Source organism: Bos grunniens, chromosome 11, assembly GCF_055505025.1.
Source record: "Bos grunniens cultivar Pamir isolate PY7600 chromosome 11, Bosgru_T2T1.0, whole genome shotgun sequence".
Taxonomy (NCBI): Eukaryota; Metazoa; Chordata; class Mammalia; order Artiodactyla; family Bovidae; genus Bos; species Bos grunniens.
In genome coordinates, this window is record NC_141175.1 from 94,432,454 (window position 1) to 94,455,014 (window position 22,561).

Here is a 22,561-nt window from a genome sequence, read left to right on the forward strand (position 1 = left end):
GGACAGAGGCAATAACCGTACCATAATGCAGAGTTGGTGTGAATGTTTTAACGCCTACCCCACGCTTGGCACATTGAAGGTGCCCAGGATGTGGTAATAGCAGAATCCATATGGATGCACATAAGAAACCACACCAGCGTGTGAATATTGCAGCAAGCACGTGCTGCATGTGGACGCGTGCTATACGTCAATTTGCACACATTCTTTTCTTTATTTAGCTGTGTCAAGTCTTAGTTGTGGACGCTGGATCTCCCTTGCAGCACTAGGGCTCAGTAGTTCCGCAGCACGTGGAGTATTAGCTTTACCGTCGAGGATCCAACTTACGTCCCTGCATTGGAAGGTGGATTCTTAACCACTGGACCTCCAGGGAAGTCCCTGCACATATTCTTCTGTTTAAAAAAAATTTACAGAAAGCCCACAAGAGTACAAAAATTATTTTTAAAAACATAAGCATAAATAAGCTCCATTCTTAAAAGGTCACAAAGGAAATAGTCATGTTCTCCCATTCACCCCTTCCCTTCCCTACAGTGATGTCCACTGTTGATCACTTGGTGCGTGTCTTCTTCATCTGTGAGCATCTGTTTACATACAAGTATATACATTTACTGACACAAAAGTGAGTCACGCCATGTAAAATGTCATTTTATCGTGGACCGTTTTCCCAGGTCAGAGGGTATTGATCAACCTCATTTTCAGTAGTCGTGTTATGTTCCATGGCGTGAGTGTACCATAATCTATCCCATTGTGCCCTTATCCACTGGTGTTTAGTTTCTTTCCTGGTTTTTCACTGAACATCTTTAACCAAATGTTGTTATGTTCTTATACTGTTTTTCCTTTAGGATAGGCCCTTAGAAATGAAATAGCATTTTCATCAGTTCTGACAAATGACTTTTCAAAGAGATGTCCTGGTTTACATCTATCAATAGTATTAAAAAAAAAAAATCAGTGTTTTATGTTTGCTACTGTGTTTCCTTGATTGCTTGTAAAGTTGGGCGTCTTTATCGCCCCGTATTTCCTCTTCTGTCAGTTGCCTGTCCTTCTGTTTTGAGGTGCTTGTTTTTTTCTTACTCATTCCCAGTAGTTTGTACACGTGGGATCTTGTCAGGAATATTGACCCCCAGTCTGTTTTAAGTGTGGAGGGTATTTTCTCTCTGTCTTTCTATTGGTTGCTTTGTCCTGGTGTCTTTCTTACACGGGAATGGATGTTCACCCAAATGTGCCTGTGTGCATAGGCATTAAGAAAGGCAGAGAGGCAGTCTGTTGTTGCTAGAAGTCGGGGAAAGTAGGCCTGTGTTCCACTTCCAGGTTTCAGCAGGCCAGTTGGCTGACCTCCGGAATCCTTGGGAGGAAGGTGATTTATTTCTTTATGACTGCTCCGGATCTTTGTTGTTGCACGTGAGCTTTCTCTAGTTGCCGCGCGCGGGCTTCTCGTGGTGGGTTCTCTTGTTGCGGAGCAGGGACTCTAGGCGTGCAGGCTTTGGCAGCTGTGGTTCATAGCCTCAGTATTTTCAGTGTGTAGGCTCAGTAGTTGTGACACATGGTCTCAGTTGCTCTGAGGCATGTGGGATCCTTCCAGACCAAGGATCGAACCTGTGTCCCCTGCACTGGCAGGTGGATACTTAGCCACTGAGCCACCAGGAAGCCTGGCAGGCAGACTCCTAACTACTGGACCACTAGGGAAGTCCGGGAGGCAGTTTTGAGGCAGGAATATTTATAGTTCACCATCCTCTGGTTCCCAGCATCCTCAGAAGCACTGACCATATCCTTATTTTCCAAGGATTTTTATACCTATGCATTTTGTCCCGGATTCTATTCAGGATATCCCTGGGTTTCAGAATAGTTTTTCTTTTGTCTTTTTTTGGACTGAAGTGGACAACTATTTAGAGTTACCCTGGGCACCCCTGGGGAATCAGATCCTGGCAGGAAGGCCGCCAGAGGCCAGGCAGGCTGGGTGTGTGTGTGTGTGTGTGTGTAATATCCGGCTCTTCTCATTTCCTGCTCCTCATGGCTAGGTATGCATGGCTGGAGGGACCACCACTCATGGTGTCTCCTCACCGGTGTCCTTAAACTTCCCCCAAGTCTGTGTGCCTGAGTGTGTGTGTGTGTGTGTGGGTGTGTCCTGCCAGGTCAGGGGCTATCTGACTTTCCTGTTGTGCTAACTCACCAAATCTAATGAGGAAGGTGCAGCTGAGTCATTGATGAATGGGTTTGAGTGGTAATACATATATTTTTAGTTGATATGTCTTTTTCTTAGTTTAAAAGATAAAGAATGAGAAACTGACACATGGAGACCCTTCTAGAGTTTATTTGGGGAAATAAGTTCAAACCCAGAGAAATTTCAAAAATAGAACAAAGAACATTCACACACTCTTTACTCAGATTCACTTACTGATAATGCTCTATTCCATTTTTTTATTCTCCCACTATCTCCTCTCCCTCCTTCCTCTTCTTTTCTCTCTCTCCCACTTGACGATAAGTTTTACTCATCATGGCCCTTTATCTTTAAATACTTCCATGTATATTTCCTACAAATAGGGATTTTTTTTTTTACATAAGTACAGTAAGTTACCAATTTCAGTAAATTTAACACAGTTGCCTACTTTAATCTACTGTTTGTATTTTAATCCCATCAACTAGCCACATTACGTCTTTTATAGAACTCCCCCACCCCCTTTTCCTGTAGAGGATCTCCAGTCTAGACTCTCACACTGAATTTCATCAGCATATTTCCATAACCTCTTTTACTTTGGTTTACTTCCACAGTTGTGACGGTTTATATTTTTGAATAATGTGTGTGTGTGTGTGCTTAGTTGCTCAGTCATGTCCGACTCTTTGCAACCTCATGGACTGTAGCCCACGAGCTCCTCTGTCCATGGAATTCTCCAGGCACAAATACTGGAGTGGATTGCCGTTTCCTCCTCCAGGGGATCTTCCTGACCTGGGGATTGAACCCAAGTCTCCTGTGTTTCCTGTATTGCAGGTGGATTCTTTACCTGCTGAGCCATCCAGGAAGCTTTGAATAGTATAATACCCCAATTAAAAAATTGAACATTCCTCAAATGAAAAAAGAGTAGTCCTCATTTGGAGTTTGCCTGATGTCTTTCTCATAATTAGATTTATGATCAGATTGTGTTACTGACTCCTGGCTGGAATCTGTCATAGTTTATCTCCTACTTGTGCCACAGTTGTGTTTTGTCTCAGGATCTGGAGATACATGGTATCCCTCCTTGGTGATATTGTTTTCAATCACCTGTCAAGGTATTGTCTAATTTTTCCATTGTGTCTTTATTGTTATTTTTTCCTCCTTGAAGTATATTAAGAGACACTTTAATACTCTGCAAATATCCTGCTCCTCATCAAAATATCCCTCTAGATTTAACATCCACCGGTGCCTCTTGACTGATTCAGTCTTTACCATGAAGGTTGTGAACTGGTTCTCCATTGCCAGCACTCCCTTCGTAATTTACCAGTCTGGGCTGTGGAAGCCTTTCCCGTGGGAGGCTGTTGTCTTCTTTGGACTGCTGCACCTGTTCATTCTTCAGCTCATGGCACCACGGCAGAGGGGAGACCTGGAGTACTGATGGGGGATACGCACCCTTGCAGGTATGGAGGCCACTTTCAGTGGAAGAGCCTCTCTCTTAGCCTCTCCCTCAGCCATGCCTGCCACAGGCCCGGCTGCCTCTCTCTGGCTGGCTGCTTTCTCCTGGGGTCTCAGCCAGACCTGTTCCCCACACAGGACCCTTCCCTTCCTGCCTCTCATCAGTTCCCTAGAGGAGGGGCAGGCACTGGGAAGCACCAGGGTCAGTCAGGAGGCAGAGGGGGTGAGAGGAAAGTGCGTACAGGAGCCTTTACTGTGGTTTCCTCAGGCAAGAAGGGGCTAGGCGGGGTAAGCAGAAAGTGAAAAGGAACTAAAGAGCCTCTTGATGAAAGTGAAAGAGGAGAGTGAAAAGGCTGGTTTAAAACTCAACATTCAAAAAACTAAGATTGTGGCATCAGGCCCTATCACTTCCTGGCAAGTAGATGGGGAAACAATGGAAAGAGTGACAGGCTTTATTTTTGGGGGGCTCCAAAATCACTGCAGATGGTGACTGTAGCCATGAAATTAAAAGACACTTGCTCCTTGGAAGAAAAACCATGACCAACCTACACAGCATATTCAAAAGCAGAGACATTACTTTGCTGACAAAAGTCCATCTAGTCAAAGTTATCGTTTTTCCAGTAGTCATGTATGGATGTGAGAGTTGGACCATAAAGAAAGCTGAGCGGTGAAGAATTGATGCTTTTGAACTGTGGTGTTGGAGAAGACTCTTGAGAGTCCCATGGATGGCAAGGAGATCCAACCAGTCAATCCTAAAGGAAATCGATCCTAAATATTCATTGGAAGGACTGACGCTGAAGCTGAAGCTCCGATACTTTGGTCATCTGATATGAAGAAATGACTCCTTAGAAAAGACCCTGATGCTGGGAAAGATTGAAGGCAGGAGGAGAAGGGGACAACAGAGGATGAGATGGTTGGATGGCATCACTGATTTGATGGACCTGAGTTTGAGCAAGCTCTGGAAGTTGGTGATGGACAGGAAAGCCTGGCGTACTGCAGTCCATGGGGTTGCAAAGAGTTGAGCGTGACTGAGAGACTGAACTGAACTGAACTGAGGCAGGGTGAGTGGGTTTAGGAATGGCTGTGAGAGTGAAAGTGTTAGTCGCTTAGTCATGTTTGACTCTTTGTAACCCCAAGGAACTGTAGCCTGCCAGGCTTCTCTGTCCATGGGATTCTCCAGGCAAGAATACTGATGTGGGTCGAACATGGGTCTCCTGCATTGCGTCAGATTTTTTAGCATCTGAGCCACCAGGGAAACCCTTAGGGATGGCGGGTCTGAATAATTTCAGTGGGCTGTGGGGTGCTGGGCTGCATGGAGTTTTGTGTGCCTGGTCCTGGGGTTTCAGGGCAGGGGAATGTTGGCTGAGTGGGAGCACTCTGTAGAGGAGTGGTGGGGGTGTGGGCTCTGGACTGATTGGTTTGCATATGAAAGGTGCAGTTGCCAGTGAGTCCTTTACTGTCTCTAGGAATTGGCCAGCCCTGGGAAGGGCAGCCTCTCCAAATGAGCAAAGCCTTAGATGTCAAAATATGTTATGAAAATAAGGCATGATTAATACATCTCGGAATTAGATTTTTTTGAAAAAGATTGAACCATATCAAATTTATAGCTTGGGTTCCTGTTTCCATGGATGAGGCAAACCAAGGATTTTTTTGTGTCTTTCATGATGTGCTCACAGGGCTCCGAGGTATGTCCGCTAGTCCATGATTGGGTCTAAGGCCAGGCCTTTGGAGTCTGGCTCTGTCTGTTATTTGTGTGAAATCAGAAAAGTTAAATGCCTGAGTCCCAGTTTCCTCATCTGTAAGATAAAATGAACTAACACCAGTACACCACCCCACCGCTGTGACAGGTATAGTTGTAGAATGCTTGGCAACGTATCTAATATACACTCAGTCAGGAGGCAGGCAGCTGTTAGTAGAATGTAAGTTCCATGAGGTCAGGCCCAGTATTTTGTCTGATGTGCTAAATAAGTATTTGTTGAATGAATAAATCATAAAATTTAAAAAATGTTTTTATGCTCCATTTTTAAATTCAATTTTTTAGTTTGTAAAAAAAAATTAAGGAGCTATAAAACCAGAAATGATTTTAAAAAATGCAGCGAAATTCTGCCCTTTGTTTCTCCATCTGGTTCCATCTTTCTCTCATGGTTATAACTGTTTTTTGTTTCTTCTCTATCACTCATATTATTGCTTAATCACCAGTATAAATTCTGACTTTCCTATTTTTACACAATAGCTAGTATATTTATTTATTAAAATAGACTTTTTTGTATTGTGGTAAAATATAACATGGACATGGAACAACAGACTGGTTCCAACTAGGACAAGGAATACATCGAGGCTGTATACTGTCACCCTGCTTATTTAACTTCTATGCAGAGTACATCATGAGAAACACTGGGCTGGAAGAAGCACAAGCTGGAATCAAGATTGCCAGGAGAAATATCAGTAACCTCAGATATGCAGATGATACCACCACCCTTGTGGCAGAAAGTGAAGAGGAACTAAAGAGTTGGCTTAAAGCTCAGCATTCAGAAAACTAAGATCATGGCATCCAGTCCCATCACTTCATGGCAAATAGATGGGGAAACAGTGGAAACAGTGGCTGACTTTATTTTTCTGGTCTCCAAAATCACTGCAGATGGTGATTGCAGCCATGAAATTAAAAGATGCTTACTCCTTGGAAGGAAAGTTATGACCAACCTAGACAGCATATTAAAAAGCAGAGACATTACTTGGTCAACAAAGGTCCGTCTAGTCAAGGCTATGGTTTTTCCAGTGGTCATGTATGGATATGAGAGTTGGACTATAAAGAAAGCTGAGTGCCAAAGAATTGATGCTTTTGAACTGTGGTGTTGGAGAAGACTCTTGGGAGTCCCTTGGACAGCAAGGAGATCCAACCAGTCCATCCTAAAGGAGATCAGTCCTGAGTGTTCATTGGATGGACTGATGTTGAAGCTGAAACTCCAGTACTTTGGCCACCTGATGCGAAGAGCTGACTCATTTGAAAAGACCCTGATGCTGGGAAAGATTGAGGGCAGGAGGAGAAGGGGATGACAGAGGATGACATGGTTGGATGGCATCACCGACTCAATGGACATGGGTTTGGGTGGACTCCAGGAGTTGGTGATGGACAGGGAGGCCTGGCATGCTACAGTCCATGGGGTCACAAAAAGTAGGACATGAGTGAGTGACTGAACTGAACTGAAGATATAACAATTACCATCTTAACCATTTTTAAGTATATATATAGTTTAGTGATATTAAATACATTAGCATTGTGTAACCATCATCCCCATCCATCCCTGTAACTCTTTTCATCTGTAAAACTAAAGCTCTATACCCATTAAACAGTAACTTCCCATTGTCCCCTCCCTCCAGCCTCTGGCAACCAGCATTACACTTTCTGGCTACTCTAAGTAACAGGTAGCATATTATACACACTTTTTTGAACTTGGTTTTACACTTAACAATGTATGTTTTAAAAAAAAATCAATCAATATTAAAAAAAATTGAAGTATAGGTGATTTACAATGTTGTGTTAATTTCTTCTGTGCAGCAAAATGATTCAGTTTTACATGTATATATATTTTATATCTATATATACACACACACAGACACATATTCTGTTTTTCTAAAATATTCTTTTCCATTATGATTATCATAGGATATTGAATATAATTCTCTGTGGTATATAGTAGGACCTTGTTGTTTATCCATTCTGTATATAAAAGCTTATATCTACTAACCCCAGCCTTCCATTTGACCTACCCCCCCAACCCTCTCCCCCTTGGCAACCACTGTCGGGAGCCGCGTTAGGCATTACTGACAAAATGGAGGCATGGCCCTAACCCCCTCCCTTTGTTCCGCAGGCACGGACCCGGAATGAAGGAGTTAGGCTTTATGATTCTGACTTGTTTTTTTCCTTTCCTCGGCTGAGTTGACTGAAAAGAATATTAAGGTGCTTATTGTTTTTGAGAGGAGCATGAGAAGGCACAAAGCCTTCTGCAGGCCGTAGCTTGAGGCCATGGGAGGGATTGCTATCTGAAGCCCATTTGTGAGGAAAGTGTTTATGGCAAAGGAGTTTGCTGAATTTAGGGTTTAGGAATAATTAAAATAGTTAGAAGCTAAAGAGTTAAGGATTGCTGTAATGTTAGCATATTCTACTATAGCTTATAGAAATTAGGGACTTTAGAGATTATTAGCTGGAAGCCCTTTCTAAGAAATAGTGAGCTTAGGATACGAGGGGCAAACAGGACTTAGAAAGATAAGAAATAAACTGAGGAATGTGGTATGCAGCCCAGACATTAGCATGAGTTACAGTGTATTCACAAGAACACATGAGAAAAAGTAGATGAGAGAATTGCTGAGGAAGGAACTCCTTTTGAGGGGCAACAATGATTTATGGAGACAACAAATCTGGGTCAGTGGGAACTGAAAATATCAAACCTCTGACCTAATGCTTTTGTATAGGTATAAAAGAGAATCATAAGCTTGAAATAAACAGGCAGTCCAAGAAAACTGAGAGGCTGCCTCAGTTTCTCGCCGACACTGCTCATCCCTTCAGGTTGAATCCCTGGCTGCTGGAGCTGGACTCCGGCAAACCACCGATCTGTTCTCTATGTCCATGATTCTATTTCACAGAGAGGTTCATTTGCATCATAGTTTAGATTCCACATATAAGTGACATCACGTGGTATAAATGACATCATTCTTTTTCTGACCTACTTCACTTAGTATGAAAATCTCTAGTTGCATCCATGTTGGGCTTCCCTGGTGGCTCAGACGGTAAAGCGTCTGCCTGCAGTGCGGGAGACTTGGGTTCAGTCCCTGGGTTGGGAAGATCCTGTGGAGAAGGAAATGGCAACCCACTCCAGTACTCTTGCCTGGAAAATCCCATGGACTGAGGAGCCTGGTAGGCTACAATCCATGGGGTTGCAAAGAGGTGGGCATGACTGAGCAACTTCACTTTCACTTGCTGTGAAATGGCATTATTTCATTTTTTATAGCTTAGCAGTGCTCATGTGTGTGTGCACCACATCTTCTTTACCCACTCATCTGTTGATGGGCATTTAGGGTGTTTCCATGTCTTGGCTATTGTGAATACTGCTGCTATGAACAAAAAGGTGCATGTATCTTTCTGAATTATTGTTTTGTCTGGATGCATGTCCAGGAGTGGGCTTACTAGATCATACAGTAATCTGTATTATCTGTATAATCACACAATGTAATTCTGTTTTCAGTTTTCTGAGGTACCTCCATACTGGTTTCCACAGTGGCTATTCCAACTTGCATTCCCACCAACAGTGTAGGAGAGTTCCCTTTTCTCCACACTCTCGCTGTCATTTATTTGTAGACTTTTTAATGATAGCCATTCTGACTGATGTGAGGTGGTACCTCATTGTAGTTTTGATTTGCATTTCTCTAATAATTAGCAATGCTGAACATCTTTTCAGGTTTCATTTCAGTAGGCCATGTGCCTACTGGCCATCTGTATTTCTTTTTTTGACAAATGTCTGTTTAGGTTGTCTGCCCATTTATCAGTTGGGTTGTTTGCTTTTTTGTTGTTGAATTGTGTGAACTGTATGTGTAGTTTGGAAATTAGGCACTGTTGGTTGTGCTGTTTGTAAATATTTTCCCCATTCTGCAGTTTCTCTTTTCATTTTATTGTTTCCCATAATGTGCAAAAGCTTGTAAGTTTGACTAGGTCCCATTTGTTTACTTTTGTTTTTATTTCTATTGCCTTGGGAGACTGACCTAAGAAAACATTGGCATGATTTATGTCAGAGAATGTTTTGCCTTTGATCTCTTCTAGGACTTGTATGGTATCACGTCTTATGTCTTTAAGCCAGTTTGAGTTTATTTTTGTGGTGAGAGGGTGTGTTCTAACTTCACTGATTTACCTGTGGCTGTTCAACTTTCCCAATACCACTTGCTGAAGAGACAGTCTTTTTTCCCACTGTTTATTCTTGCCTCCTTTGTCAAATATTAATTGGCCGTAGGGGTGTGGGTTTATTTCTGGGCTGTCTATATTCTGTTCCATTGATCCATATGCTTAACAATGTATCTCAAAGAATTTCCATACATTATAAATCTACAGTGTAATATTCCCATTATTTTTATAGCTGTAGATAGTGAAGGACAGGGAAGCCTGGCATGCTATAGTCCATGGGGTCGCAAAGAGTCGGACATGACTTAGTGACTCAGCAACAACATGGTATTCTGTTGTATGTCTAAACTTATTCATCTTCTCTGCTTGACATTTGGGTTGCCTCCTGTGTTTTGTTCTTATAAACAATGATGTAAAATGGCCCACTGTTTTATTTATTTACTTATTTATTTTAACTTTTATTGCAGTATAGTTGATTTACAGTGCTGTGCCAGTTTCAAATGTACAGCATGCTGAGTCACCCACTACATATATCTACTCCTTAAGATTCTTTCCCCGTATGTGGCCAGATGTTTTAAAATAAAATTGTTTTGATTTCTTTGTGCTTTGTTAAAATCAACTTACTTGGCCACCTTAATTCTTACCCTCCCACTTAAGGCTCAGACTTGGAGGTCACCACCTCCCATTTCTGGCAGGACAGTAACCTGCCTGGGTGATGAGTTTGAATGAATTCTTTTTTCATGAGGAAAAGTGTGCCTGTCAACATGGAAGCTGCTTTTGACCTTTCCCTCCCTCCTCCATGCTGATTCCTGACCTCACTTTCTGTCTTTGGGATGGCAGCAGCTCTTTCAGCCCCCAAACTTGTGCCCTCACATGCCAGTGGCTTCAGAACACAGCACAGCCAAGAGGGATGACGGGGTCTGGAGAGGCTGGGCAGCGCCTTTTTCTATCAGTAGGCTGTGAAGAGTGGGGGTGGGGGGGCAAGGCTCACAGGCTTTTATTCCAGCTTACTGGGCTCCATACACACTCAGAGCTGACTTCCAGGCCCCCAGGCCCATCCTTGCCTCATTTGTACTGAATCCTGCCTGCCACTAAAGGTTGGTACCCACCAAGTGTGCAGCATCTCTCTTATGCAGAAGGCTGGGTGCCCTAAGTTCTGTGTCTCAGTGTTGATCTCAGGATGGGTTGAGTCTCCTCAAGGGTCTGCATCCTCCCAGGTCTGATCCCCCTGAATAACACCATGTCTCCTCTGTCCTCAGTGAAATGATTGAATGAAGAGTGGCCCATCAGGGTTTTTCCATCTCCATCAGCCTCAGACTGTCCCTCTTCCCTCCTTCCTCCACCCACTCAGAGGATGCTCTGCCTTTCTCGGATCTTGACCCCACAGCCGGCTTCTTAGGCTTAGGGACGGGCATTCTGCCTCCAGACTTTCCTTCTGGAGGAATTGGGGGCTTGTGAAGCCACCCAGCCCCTCGGAAGGGCTGACCCCAGGGCCTATGCAGGGCTGGGAGGTGGGGGTATTTTATGACCCAGAAAGACGTTAAAGGGAGGAAATAACAAGCAGTCCAAGGAGCAGGCCATAGAGATGCCTGTTCCCCGGGCTGGCAGGGGTGGCGTCACCGCTTCCTCCTGCATTTCCTCCCATTGTTCCCGCCCCGCTTCCGGGAATTCTCCCGGGCGGAGGGCTGCGCGGGCGTCGAGGGAGGCAGAGAAGGCTGGGCTGCTCTGTGCTCAGCGATCCGCTGTGTTCCGGCTGCAGCTCCCAGGTTGCACCGCCAGGCCTGCCATCCCTCCGCTCCCTTGCCCGCCCTGCCGCTCTGGGAATTTGGGGACCAAATTTGTCAACCAGAAAATAATGCACGAGGCTGCAGATAAGAAAATAGTTTATTTGGGATTTTAAGAATTGCATTTCAGGGGGCTTCCCTGGTGGCTCAGCGGTAAAGAATCTGCCTGCCAATGCAGGGGACACAGGGTTGGATCCCTGATCTGGGAAGATCCCACATGCCTTGGGACAACTAAGCCTGTGGGCACAACTACTGAGCCTGTGCTCTAGAGCCTGGGAACCACAACTCCTGAAGCCCGTGGCCTGCACCCTTGGGGCAGTGCCCACAACTAGGGAGCAGCCCGGCTCACGGCAACTACAGAAAAGCTGAGCAGCAATGAAGACCCAGCCTTGCCAAAAATAAATACACATTAAAAAAATGTAATATGGGAGACACAAATTCAGGTACCTGTGAACGTATTGGGAGAAAGAAGGGCTTATAAAGACAAAAAGCCTGGAGGTTGTTAAAAGTTGCCCAGAGAGAATTGTGGTTGACTTTGACAATATTTGTGCTTTAAGTATTACAAGTTGTTTCAGGGTAGGGGTCTGATCGATGGGTAGACTCTCACTGAGTTATTTTAGGGTAAAGGTCCCATAAATATCTTGGCTTCTGGCAGGTGTTCTGGATGACTTCATCAGGTCAAAAGGTCAGATTAAATCCAGGACGAGCCATATATGAATCACACTTCATTAGTGACCTCCCAGCTCCACCTTAGAGCTCTTAGCAGTACCGACTCTGTTGCACAAGTTCTAGGGCAGGGTCCTCCATCTACCATCTGCTCAAGCAAGTCCCTCCTTTCTGCTGCCCTAGGTTTTCAGTGTCACATTGCTACCCAGAAACTGGGTTCGCCTCTTAGCGGGTATAGAGCCGAAAGACACAACGGAGTCAAAGATAGGGAGAAGGAAGGATTTATTTCTTGCCGCAAGTAAGGAGAACATAGGGAACGTTTCCCAAAGCGGTGTCTCCCCAAACAGCAGAATTGGGGAAGTTTTAAGCTAAAGGGTATATGCATATTCATGAAAGGGTTTGGGCAGTAGGCAGAGTCCAAGTTTTAGTTGATTGAAGGACTAAGGGTAAGAGAGGGTCAACATCGCTATCCCTTATATTCTAGCTGACCCAGTTGTTGCTGTTATTTAATCTCTATGTTGTGTCTGACTCTTTTGCAACCCCATGGACTGTAGCCCGCCAGGCTCTTCTGTCCACGAAATTTCTCAGGCAAGAATACTGGAGTGGATTGCCATCTCCTTCTCCAGGGGATCTTTCCGAACTTGTGTCTCCTGCTTGGCAGGTGAATTCTTTACCATAAGCACCCAGGAGTGGTATTTAAACTGCAAAACAGCTCAAGAATGTGCATTAAGCTAGTCTTTACCATTGAAATAGAACTGGGAGTCTTTACAATTGATTTATTTTTGTTATTATTACTTTCACCTGGTAAGCTTGTCCTTGTGTTTTCTTAAGATCATTATTATTGAGACTTGTTCAAAGACAAGTACTGTGGCCAGGCTTAGATCATCAAATGACTTAAGCCCCAAATGGCTTCTGTTGTGTCAAGAAAGCCATTCCTCGTTCTCTTTCTCCCAGGGACCACTACCCTGTCTGCTTTCAGCATGGATTCCTGGCTCCCTATACTTACTCTCTGGTATTCTTGACATTGCTCTGGTTGTGAGAACACTTCAGTCAACACACTGGTGACAGGGGCCTTCCTCTTGCTGACTCTGGGGTGGAGACACTCCAGGAGGCCTGCCTTAGTGAGCTATGGCAAAGCCTGCTCTGCTCTGCTCTGCAAAGGAGCATAACACAAACTGTTGCAGGAAGGAGGACCGCGTCCAGGGCCCAATAGTGGGCTCTTGTCTAACACTTGGAAATGAACTGTCCCAGGAGACACGTGCTGCCAAAGCAAGAGATTTTATTGGGAAGGGCTCCTGGGTGGAGAGCACCAGGGTAAGGGAACCCAGGAAAACTGCTCTGCTACCTCACTCACACTCTCGGGTTTTTCCCGGTTGTCTCTGGCTAATCGGTCTGACTAGGGTCCTTCCTGATGGTGACGTTTGCATCATTCAGCCAAAATGGAGTCCAGTGAGAAGGATTCTGGAAGGTTGAAAGAACATATGGACTGGCATCTCCCGTCTTTTGACTTTTCTCTGATTCTTCTGGTTGGTGGTGTTCCTTACCAGGACCTCCTGTTTTGTAAGCTAACTCATGCCAAGTGGTTACTGTCAGGCCTGGCCAGGGTAGGTCAGTTTCAGTCAGCGGTTCCCCTAACAAAACCAGTCTGAATTCTAGAAAATGTGATTCCTAGCATCCTGAGTGGTTTTAGAACTCTGGAATGAATATTAGCAAACACCTCTCCCTTTAGCTTTGTTGAAAAACAAAATTGAACCAAGTAAATCTGAAGATCTAATTGGTTCTATTCAATAACTCATGAATTGACTGGACTTCTTTGGTGGCTCAGATGGTAAAGAGCCCACCTGCAATGCAGGAGACCTGGCTTTTATCCCTGGGTTGGGAAGATCCCCTGGAGAAGGGAATGGCTACCCACTCCAGTATTCTTGTGTGGAGAATTCCATGGACAGAGGAGCCTGGGAGGCTATAGTTCATGGGGTTGCAAAGAGCCGGACAAGACTGAGTGTCTAATACTTCCACTTTCACAATGACTCATGAATTTAAAGCAACTAGAAAGGTGCTCCACGGGGTTGTACAAAATGGAAAGTTTTATAGGCAGAAGGTGGGTGGGGCAAGAAGATATTAACAAAAGAAAATAAAGGGTTATTTTTAAGCCAGGACATCAAGTTTTTGGGAGTTGAGAAGGGATCAGGCAAGGGTTTATCATGCTGATTACCTTGTCTTCCACTGGCTGTGGTGGGGGTGGGGTAGAGAGGGCCCACATGACAGATGTCCATTTTGGTGCTTGACCAGAATACTCCAGACTGGCCTATTAAGGTTACATTTCTGGGAAAAGTTGAAACTGCAGTTAGACCCATAATTAAATCTAGGTTTGGTACTATGGGCTTTAGCAAGAATGACACCATTTTGGGCTTGTGGTTTTCTTTTTTACGGCATCTTCTGTAAAGAAATGTTAGAAAAATTGGTCTTGAGTAAATATCAGGCTGGGCTTTCCCGGTGGCTCAGTGGTAAAGAATCCACCTGCAATGCAGGAGCCGCAGGAGTTGTGGGTTTGATCCTTGAGTCAGGAAGATCCCCTGCAGGAGGGCATGGCAACCCACTCCAGTATTCTTGCCTGGAGAATCCCATGGACAGAGGAGCCTGGCGGGCTACAGTCCATAGGTTCACAAAGGATCAGACACAGCTGAAGCTATTTAGCATGTACACACGCATATATGTGTCAGGGTTATTGCCTTGCTAACAAAGAAACTTGCAAAGCAACTAAGAGTCTGCTGGTTCCAAGAGGGATGGAGATAAGGGAATTTTATTGCCAAGAAACTTACACAAACAGCTAGTTTTTAAATTTATTTTTATCGTGATAAAACATACATAACAAAACTTACCACTTAACCGTTTTGATGTTCAGTGGTGTTAAGTACATTTACAATTTGTGCAGCCATTGCCATTATCCATCTCCAGAACTTTTCATCTTCCTTAGACTGAAACTCTGTACCCCCTAAATAATGACTCCCTCTTCCCTCATCCCCTGCCCCACATAACCACTAATCTGCTTTCTGTCCCTATGGATTTAACCCCTCTAGGTCACCATACAATATTTGTCTTTTTGTGTCTGTCTTAGTTCACTTGGCATAATATCTCCCAGGTTCATCCATGTGTAGCAAGTGTCAGACTTTTCCTCCTCTTTAAGACTCAGTAATACTCCATTGTGTACATTTACCACATTTTATCTATTCATCTATTGTTACACACTTGTGTTGCTTCCTCCTTTTGGCAATTGTGAATAAGGCTTTTATGAACCTGGGTGTCCAAGTATCTCTTTGAGTGCCTGATTTAAATTCTTCCGGGGATCTACTCGGAAGAGGAGTTGCTACATCATATGGTAATTCTGTGTTTAACTTTTTGAGGAACTACCCTGCTGTTTTCCATAGTTGCTGCAGCCTTTTCCATTCCAACCAATGTTTCAATTTCTCACCACAAGGGTTTCGGTTCCTCAACATCCTTGCCAACATTGGTTGTCTTCTATTTCTTTTTTTTTTTAACTTTTTATTTTATATTGAAGTATAGCCGATGAACGATGTGGTAGTTTCAGGTGGACAGCAAAGGGACTCAGCCATACATGTACATGTCTCCCTTCTCTGCTTTCTGTTTCTTGATAGTAGAAGTGAATGTGAAGTGCTACATCATTGTGAACAGCCAGTTTTAACAATTAGTTGATTAGGTCAAGATGGAAGTTTTATTTCATGAGTCATAAAAATTCATCTTCGAATCAGGTGTTGTAGACACCAGGAAGATGGAGGTCCCAGATAACAGGTGTGCTACTTACCCATCAGGAAAAAAATTATGAAGCAAATGATGAAGCGCATCTGTGACTGGTCGTTCAGGTCCCGACAGTAAGGTGCGGAATCATGCCCAAGTTGGATGCAGACACAGCCGCAGTTCTGACTGACCAAGCCGCTTGCTGCTCTGATGTCCTTACTGCTGCAGAACACACTTTGCTCACTTTTTGGCTTAGAGACACAACCTTTTCCCTTGGCCCCCTCTGAAGGGTCCCTTCACTGGTCATCAAGTGACGACCTTCTCTTTCCTAAGAGACCATCCATTTATGGGCCCTCTCCCCTTGGTCAGAGATATGGCCTCGCATGTGTGGGTGATAGTCCTGGGCCTCTGGGAGTGGGGCAGACTTCCCCGCTCCAACTTTCCTCTTTCCCTGTGTCTGGAGATAGGAGGGTCTGTGTGTTTTCCCTTCACCCTCCTTGCTGGCCCAGCTCGGGGACACCAGGTGGAAGGTCTGTGTAGTGGCAGGTCAGGAGAGCTGCGGAGGGAGAGGAGAATGCAGGTGTGCTTCCAGGAGGGGCTGCTCTGGTGGACTGTTTAGGTCTGAAGGGTAGGACAGCCCAGGCACATGGGGTCGTGAGGTTGTGCCTCTGGGGAGGGGCAGAAGGGCTCAAAGTTGACCTTGGGGGAAAGGAAAGCATCTCTTATTCTTCTGGTGCCCGGAGAGGGGCCTGGCCTTCCAGGCCTGGTGATGGGGTAACCGTGGCAGACTGCAAGGGAAGTCCTGAGGGTTCCTAGGTGTTCTAGGCAGATCAGCCTGTCCATGGGTTATCTGAGAGGTGGCAGTGATGAAGGGTTTTTGGGAGAAGAACAGGGCGCATTTGGCTGCTTTTTGACTTTCTACTTTTCTCTCTTCTCAGGTTCCTGGGGGAAGCCAACATCCCCCTCCGGGAAGTCCTCGCCACCCCCAGCCTGTCTGCCAGCTTCAATGCCCCACTGCTGGACACCAAGAAGCAGCCCACAGGGGTAAGTGTCCACTGGCCTCTGTATCCGGCCGGTTTCTGTCAGAGGCCTTGCTCTCTGACCCCAGTCATGTGTCAAGGTCCAGCCCCCAGCACCCAGGCCTACCCCACCCTGATTGAAGCTCTGGGTGCTCAGGAGGGGCCCAGGGGTGGCTAGGATGGGAGGGGCAGAAGAGGGAGCTGGGCCCCACCAGCAGGGCTCGAGCCAGCCTTGCCTCACACCAGTCTGCCCCGGGTCACCTCCTGGGACTGGTGTTTCACTGGAAACCTGATGCCTTCCCAAGCTTCCTGGAGGCCTTGCTTACGGCACCCCAATCTCCCTGGTAGTCCTTCCTTATCATCCAGGCCCTTCTTCGGGTCTGGAATAGCTGAGTCATCTGGGTCACAGATCACAGCGGGAGGGAGGCAGACATCCCCCTCCCCTGCCCGCCGGGACCTGTCAGACCCCCCTACCGTCCACCATTGTTCATCCTGCTCCTCCCCCAGCCTTCCCAGTGTTCTCCTAGCCCTCCCAGACAATTCCCAGCCCTCATCCCCGGCCTTCCGTTATTTTTAGTGAGCTAAATATACCCTGCAGGGTCCTTTCTTCATGGTCTGTAGAATTCCTGACCTTTCCTCTGGGTCAGCCCCACCTCCCAGCATGCACTGGGGAGTCTATCGATTTGGAAATACTTCCTCTCGGTGGGGTCCTGGGGAGTCTCTCAGAGTGTGGCCACCTTGCCGAGTGGAGTGTGTGTGAGGCTGGGGGCTCTTGGCTGGCTTGGTGAGTCAGGAAGTGGCCGGTCTGGGCAGAGCTCTAGAGAGTGGAAGCACTGCTTGGAACTGGGAGCTGGAGGAAGAGAGTGAGTGACTGAAGTCACACGGTGAATCAGTGTCCAGATGGGGACGAATCAGGGGGTGTGTCTCCCAACTCTCAGCAGTTGAAGGGACTTGAGTGGACTCTGGGGTCACTGCCCTTCTGATACTGGAGTTTTCCCGAACCATGTCTCAGGCTCCTCAAGGCTGGGATTCTTCTCTGATGGGGAAATGTCTCTTAGAGAATCCATCCCTGTCTCAGACAGTGCTCACTGGTAGAACATTCTAGTCCGTGCAGAGTGCATCGCCTGCTGAATCCCTTTTGTCCTCCCTTGGAGCTCTTCAGGAAGAGCTCTAGGACTTCTGAGACTTCTGAGCTGGCCCTTCTGGGGATCCTGAAGATGGCCAGGGCAGGCTCCGGAGACGCCGAGCACTGATGGAGGAGTCAAGGAGGGCATCGAGGCAGCAGGGGACACAGGTGTTTGGAGTCAGGGGATCTGCCTGGTGGTTTCCCCCTGCTCTCAGGGATGGGGGTTGCCCACTTTGCCGTGTGTCAGGCCCCCAGTGCCTCCAACCAGAGTCTTTCACTTCCTGACTGAGCTGCTCAAACCTCTCTTCTCTCACACCCTCTGTGCATCTGTGACATTGGTGTTTTCTGCCAGCCTGCCCGCCCCTGCTCCCCTCTAGCTCAAGGGCCCCCCCAGCCCCTGAGACACCGACCATGGGGCTGAGCCTGGCTGTGACTCCCCAGCTGCCTCACCTCACCTCCTCTCGCTGTGTTCTGGCACTCTGTCTGCACTTCCCAAGCACCAGCAAGGAGCTGACTGCCTTCTCTTCCCTGGGCTGGGACTCCTGGCTGTCTGCGGAGCTTGCCACTCCGTCCCAGACCATGTCTCCAAGAAGGGTGTGAGAGCCAGAAGGTGATGGGTGGGAGTGGAACACGGGGTCCCTCCCGGACCCACCTCCTGGACCCACCTCCAATGTGTGTGTGTGTGTGGAGGCTTCTCCATGCCAATCAGCAATGCCCAGATACCAGCTGGGTAGCAATGATTCAACTCAATTCTGACACCATCTACCTGGCTATAGCAGCAGATCCCGAGGGTTAAGGGCTCAGGCCTGCCCCCGCCCCCTTTCAGATGCTAGTGGCAAGCCCAGGCTGTTACCTGTGCTTCTAAGCAACTGGCTATAGATCAGAGGTTCCCAGGACCTCCTCCTCAGGTTCAGGGAATTTGCTAGAGTGGCTTACAGAACTCAGGGAAACATTTTACTTGCTGGATTATGGGTTTATTATAAAAGGATATATCTACGGAATAGCCAGACAGAAGAGACACCCAGGGCAAGGTCCAGGGAAGAGCACAAAGCTTCATGCTCTCTCCAGGAGCACCACGCTCCCCAGTCTCCACCCAGAAGCTCCCTGAATCACATCCTTTCGGGGTTTCATTGCATAGGCATGGTTGATTAAATCACTGGCCATCAGTGATTGATTCAACCTCCAGCCCCTCTCTCATCCTTGGAGGTTAGGGGCAAGACTGAAGTTACAACCCTCCAGTCACAGGTTTGGTCCTCCTGGCAATCAGCTCCAGCCTCAGATGAGGTCCAGAAGTTACCGCATTAACATAACAAGAGATACCTTTGATACTCTCAACACTTAGGAAATTCCAAGAGTTTGGGGAGCTGTAAGCCAGGAAATGTGGACAAAGACCAATTATATATGAAAAATATGCTTTGGTCGTCTCAGTGACGCAATATATGTCTTATAAATTGCAGTATAGCCTGGTACCTCCTTCCCTTCAGCCCAAGAGGTGTCTCTGGCCTGTGGAGAGTGTCTGGGACCACCCTCTAGCTTCTGTGATAGAGCTGAGTTCCACTGCAGCCCCAGGCAGGTCCCGAGACCCTCTGAACTGGGACTCCCCACCCGGGCCTGGGGCCTGGGGCTGGTTGCATGGCAATCAGGAGCACACAGAGCAGGGGATGTGGTCAGAGGGACGGAGAGCCCCGTCAGCAGCTGTGGATTCTCACTGGCTATTTTCTGAGGTTGGTTTCTGGGCTGAGTCTGGCGGGCAGAGCTTGCCAGACATCCCCAGTTAGCTGTGGCTCAGACGACCTCAGAGGGCCAAAGGAAGCTGCTGATGGTGTGATGGGAGATTGTGAGGCTGACTGTGGGATCGTTAGGAAACCCAGCAAGACTGAGGAGGAGGGTGGGGAGCCTGCAGTGGGCTGGCCTGTGGGCTCCACCTGCCTGTCATTCTCACCCAAGTCCCTTCAGACGTGGCACACTGGGCTGTGTGCCACGAAAAGATGCCAACTTTATCCAGACGCCTCTAGCCTGAAGTGGACAACACTACCCTTGTCCTGGGGGAGTCTCTAGGCCCACGAGGGCACTGGACACACATAAAGGAGAGCAACATACTCACAAATGTGTTTCCATTGCAGCTTACTGATGAGGGTGTGGATGATACACCATGAAAACCATGTCAGTAGCTCCTCAGCCTTACAAGCTAGAGTCTGATCAGAAAGGGAAACCCGCTGGGTGAGAAGAGCGCATGAAACCCAGTGGCGGGATGGGCCGGGGAGCCAGATGGGCCCTGCATGTTGGGAGCAGGCACTGAGGTGCTCTGGTGAATCCCTGAGTATCCTTCAAGTGACCGAGATGCCGCCAGCCACCCCTGCCCCACCTCAGGACCGCATCTTATCTTCCTGCCAGCTTCTGGGTGTTGTCTGAGGGAAATGTAAATGTGACCCAGGCGTGTGAAGTGTGTTGGGAGCGGTGGGGGTGGGTGGGTCCAGGGTTGGTCTTCCTAAGCTCAGGGTTGGAGGGCTGTGGCCCAGCAAGCAGGGAGTGAGCAGTGGGGCTGAACACGGCAGGGTAGGCAAAGGATCCGGGAGTTGGGGCCTGTAACCTGTAGGAGGATCTGATGAGGCTGTCTGTCTTTTTGCCTTTCCTGGTGTCCTGGTTTCCTGGACCCTCTTAGCCTGCGGGCCAGACAGGACCTTCCAGAATTCTGTGGTATTGTTGACTGTGAGTCCCAGATAGCAGACCATGTAACTGAGGTTACCTGCTCCAGGGCAGCATGCTTTGATGGGCTCATGACTGACTGATAATGGCCTGTGACAGGATGCATGCGTGGTGGTGCTGGGGCTGAGGAGCTGAGGGACAGGGCTGTCAGATGGAGTGCCTCGATATGGAGGGCCTTAAAGAGGGTCCCACTGGGGGCTGGGGGCCAGGGTCACTGTCTAGGAGAGCATGGGGCTCACATATATCCCACAGAAAGAGAATCTCAGCTCTAGTTATGTCTAGAGAAGGGGACAGGCTATGAGATATGATGTCCCAGTGAGGATGGGAGGTCCTGACCCTGAGTGAGGCCCACAGACAGGCCCTGTTTCCCTAACTCTCAATAGAGCTAGAGGTCTCCAGAATTAACCAACCCTGGGCATGAAGCAGTGGACCCTGGAGCTTGCCCCCTGCTGCGAGATCTATTCTAGATCCTGGGCTCTAGGTCCTTGGAAGCTGCCAGGAATGTTCCTGTTGCTCCTTGATGGGCATGTAAAAGATGGAACTGGCTTTGTGCCTGAGGTCTCTTCACGTGCCTGGAGCCACCGGCATGTTGCTAAGTCTTCAGGAGGTTGGTGGAGGCTCTCAGTGTGGAGATCTGATGCTCAGGAAACTCCAGGAGGGGAGGGATTACTTGGATGGTCTTGGGCTTCAGAGGCTACTGCTAATGGCACCCAGTCCACAGCGTGGAGCAGTTACACTCACACGGCTCCACTTCTGCACAGAGATGATGTACCGGAAGCCCCCAGGTGGTGAAGGATGGTGGCTGGGCAAGGTGAGCCCTGAGAAACAGGAAGTTCTTGTTCTTCAAAGGAATCTGGTCCTGGGGTCAGAAGCCCTTAGCCACCACATGTAGGGGGGCTTCATTCATCTCTGTTAAATGAGATTCGTGTGGTTATAGCAGAAGCAAATTTCTCAGATTTTCAGAAACTTCTATTTTAAAATAATTTAAGATTCAGCAAAGCTGCAAAAGTGGTTGAAAGAATATTTTGTTCTAAGCCATTTGATTCCTTCTCCTGACTCCTCATCCTGAATTTAGTGTGTATTTTCCCTGATTAAGGACTTTCTCCTACATAACCACAACGAAAGCTTCAAAAAGAGGAAATTAATGTTGACGTGACACTACCATTGAACCCACAGATTCTCATTCAAGTTTTATCAGTTTTATCAACAGTGCCCTTTATAATAAAAGGATCCAATTAAGGATCATGTGTTGTGTTAGTCGTTTCCATCTCTTTAGTCCCCATCTCCCTGGGAGAATCCCTCAGTCTGACTTTTATAACCTTGTCACCTCGAGACTTTGGGGAATCCAGGCCAGTTTTCCTGTAGGATGTCCCCCTGTTCATATTTGCTTGCTGTTTCCTCATGACTGGGCTTCCCTGATTGCTCAGATGGTAAAGAATCTGCCTGCAATGCAGGATTCCCAGTTCGATTCCTGGGTCAGGAAGATCTGCTGGAGAAGGGATCGGCTACCCACTCCAGTATTCTTGGACTTCCCTTGTGGCTCAGCTGGTAAAGAAGCTGCCTACAATTAGATTTAGGGTGTTTATATTTGGCAGGAATAGAACACCGCAATGCTGTGCTGACCCCATCATGTCCTAGAGTGGCAGGATTTTGATTTGTTTCATTTCTGTGTGATTACCCTGGATCATTTGATCACCTGGCATTTGCTGGGTTTCTCCACCAATCTTGCATCCATTCCCCTTTCTAATAAGGATTTGGGGACAGGGGGAAGGTGCTTTGTGACTCTAAATACTTTGTTCCGTATCTAATATTTATCCAGCAGGTTTAACACTCACTGTTATTTCTTGGTTGGATTGTTGCTTCGATGCTTGCCAAATGGTGGTTTCTTAAATCAATTATTAATTTTTTTCTGCATTAATCATCTGGCATTCCACTGTAAGAAAAAGGGTCCTCCTGTCGTATTTATTCATTTATTTCTATATGGATTCATATATTCCTGTTTTATTCAGTGGTTTAGTTTCT

The 22,561-nt window shown here is 46.9% G+C and overlaps 1 protein-coding gene across 23 annotated transcripts in view; it reads left to right on the top strand.

Annotated features, from left to right (window-relative positions):
• Window positions 1–22,561, top strand: part of DYSF (dysferlin) — a 225,180-nt gene that overhangs the window by 35,525 nt on the left and 167,094 nt on the right. For all 23 annotated transcript variants that reach the window (XM_086323838.1, XM_086323848.1, XM_086323841.1 and 20 more), the window contains exon 4: window positions 16,627–16,732. In XM_086323838.1, coding sequence (XP_086179964.1) covers window positions 16,627–16,732 — 106 coding nt within the window. The remainder of the gene's footprint in view (window positions 1–16,626; window positions 16,733–22,561) is intronic.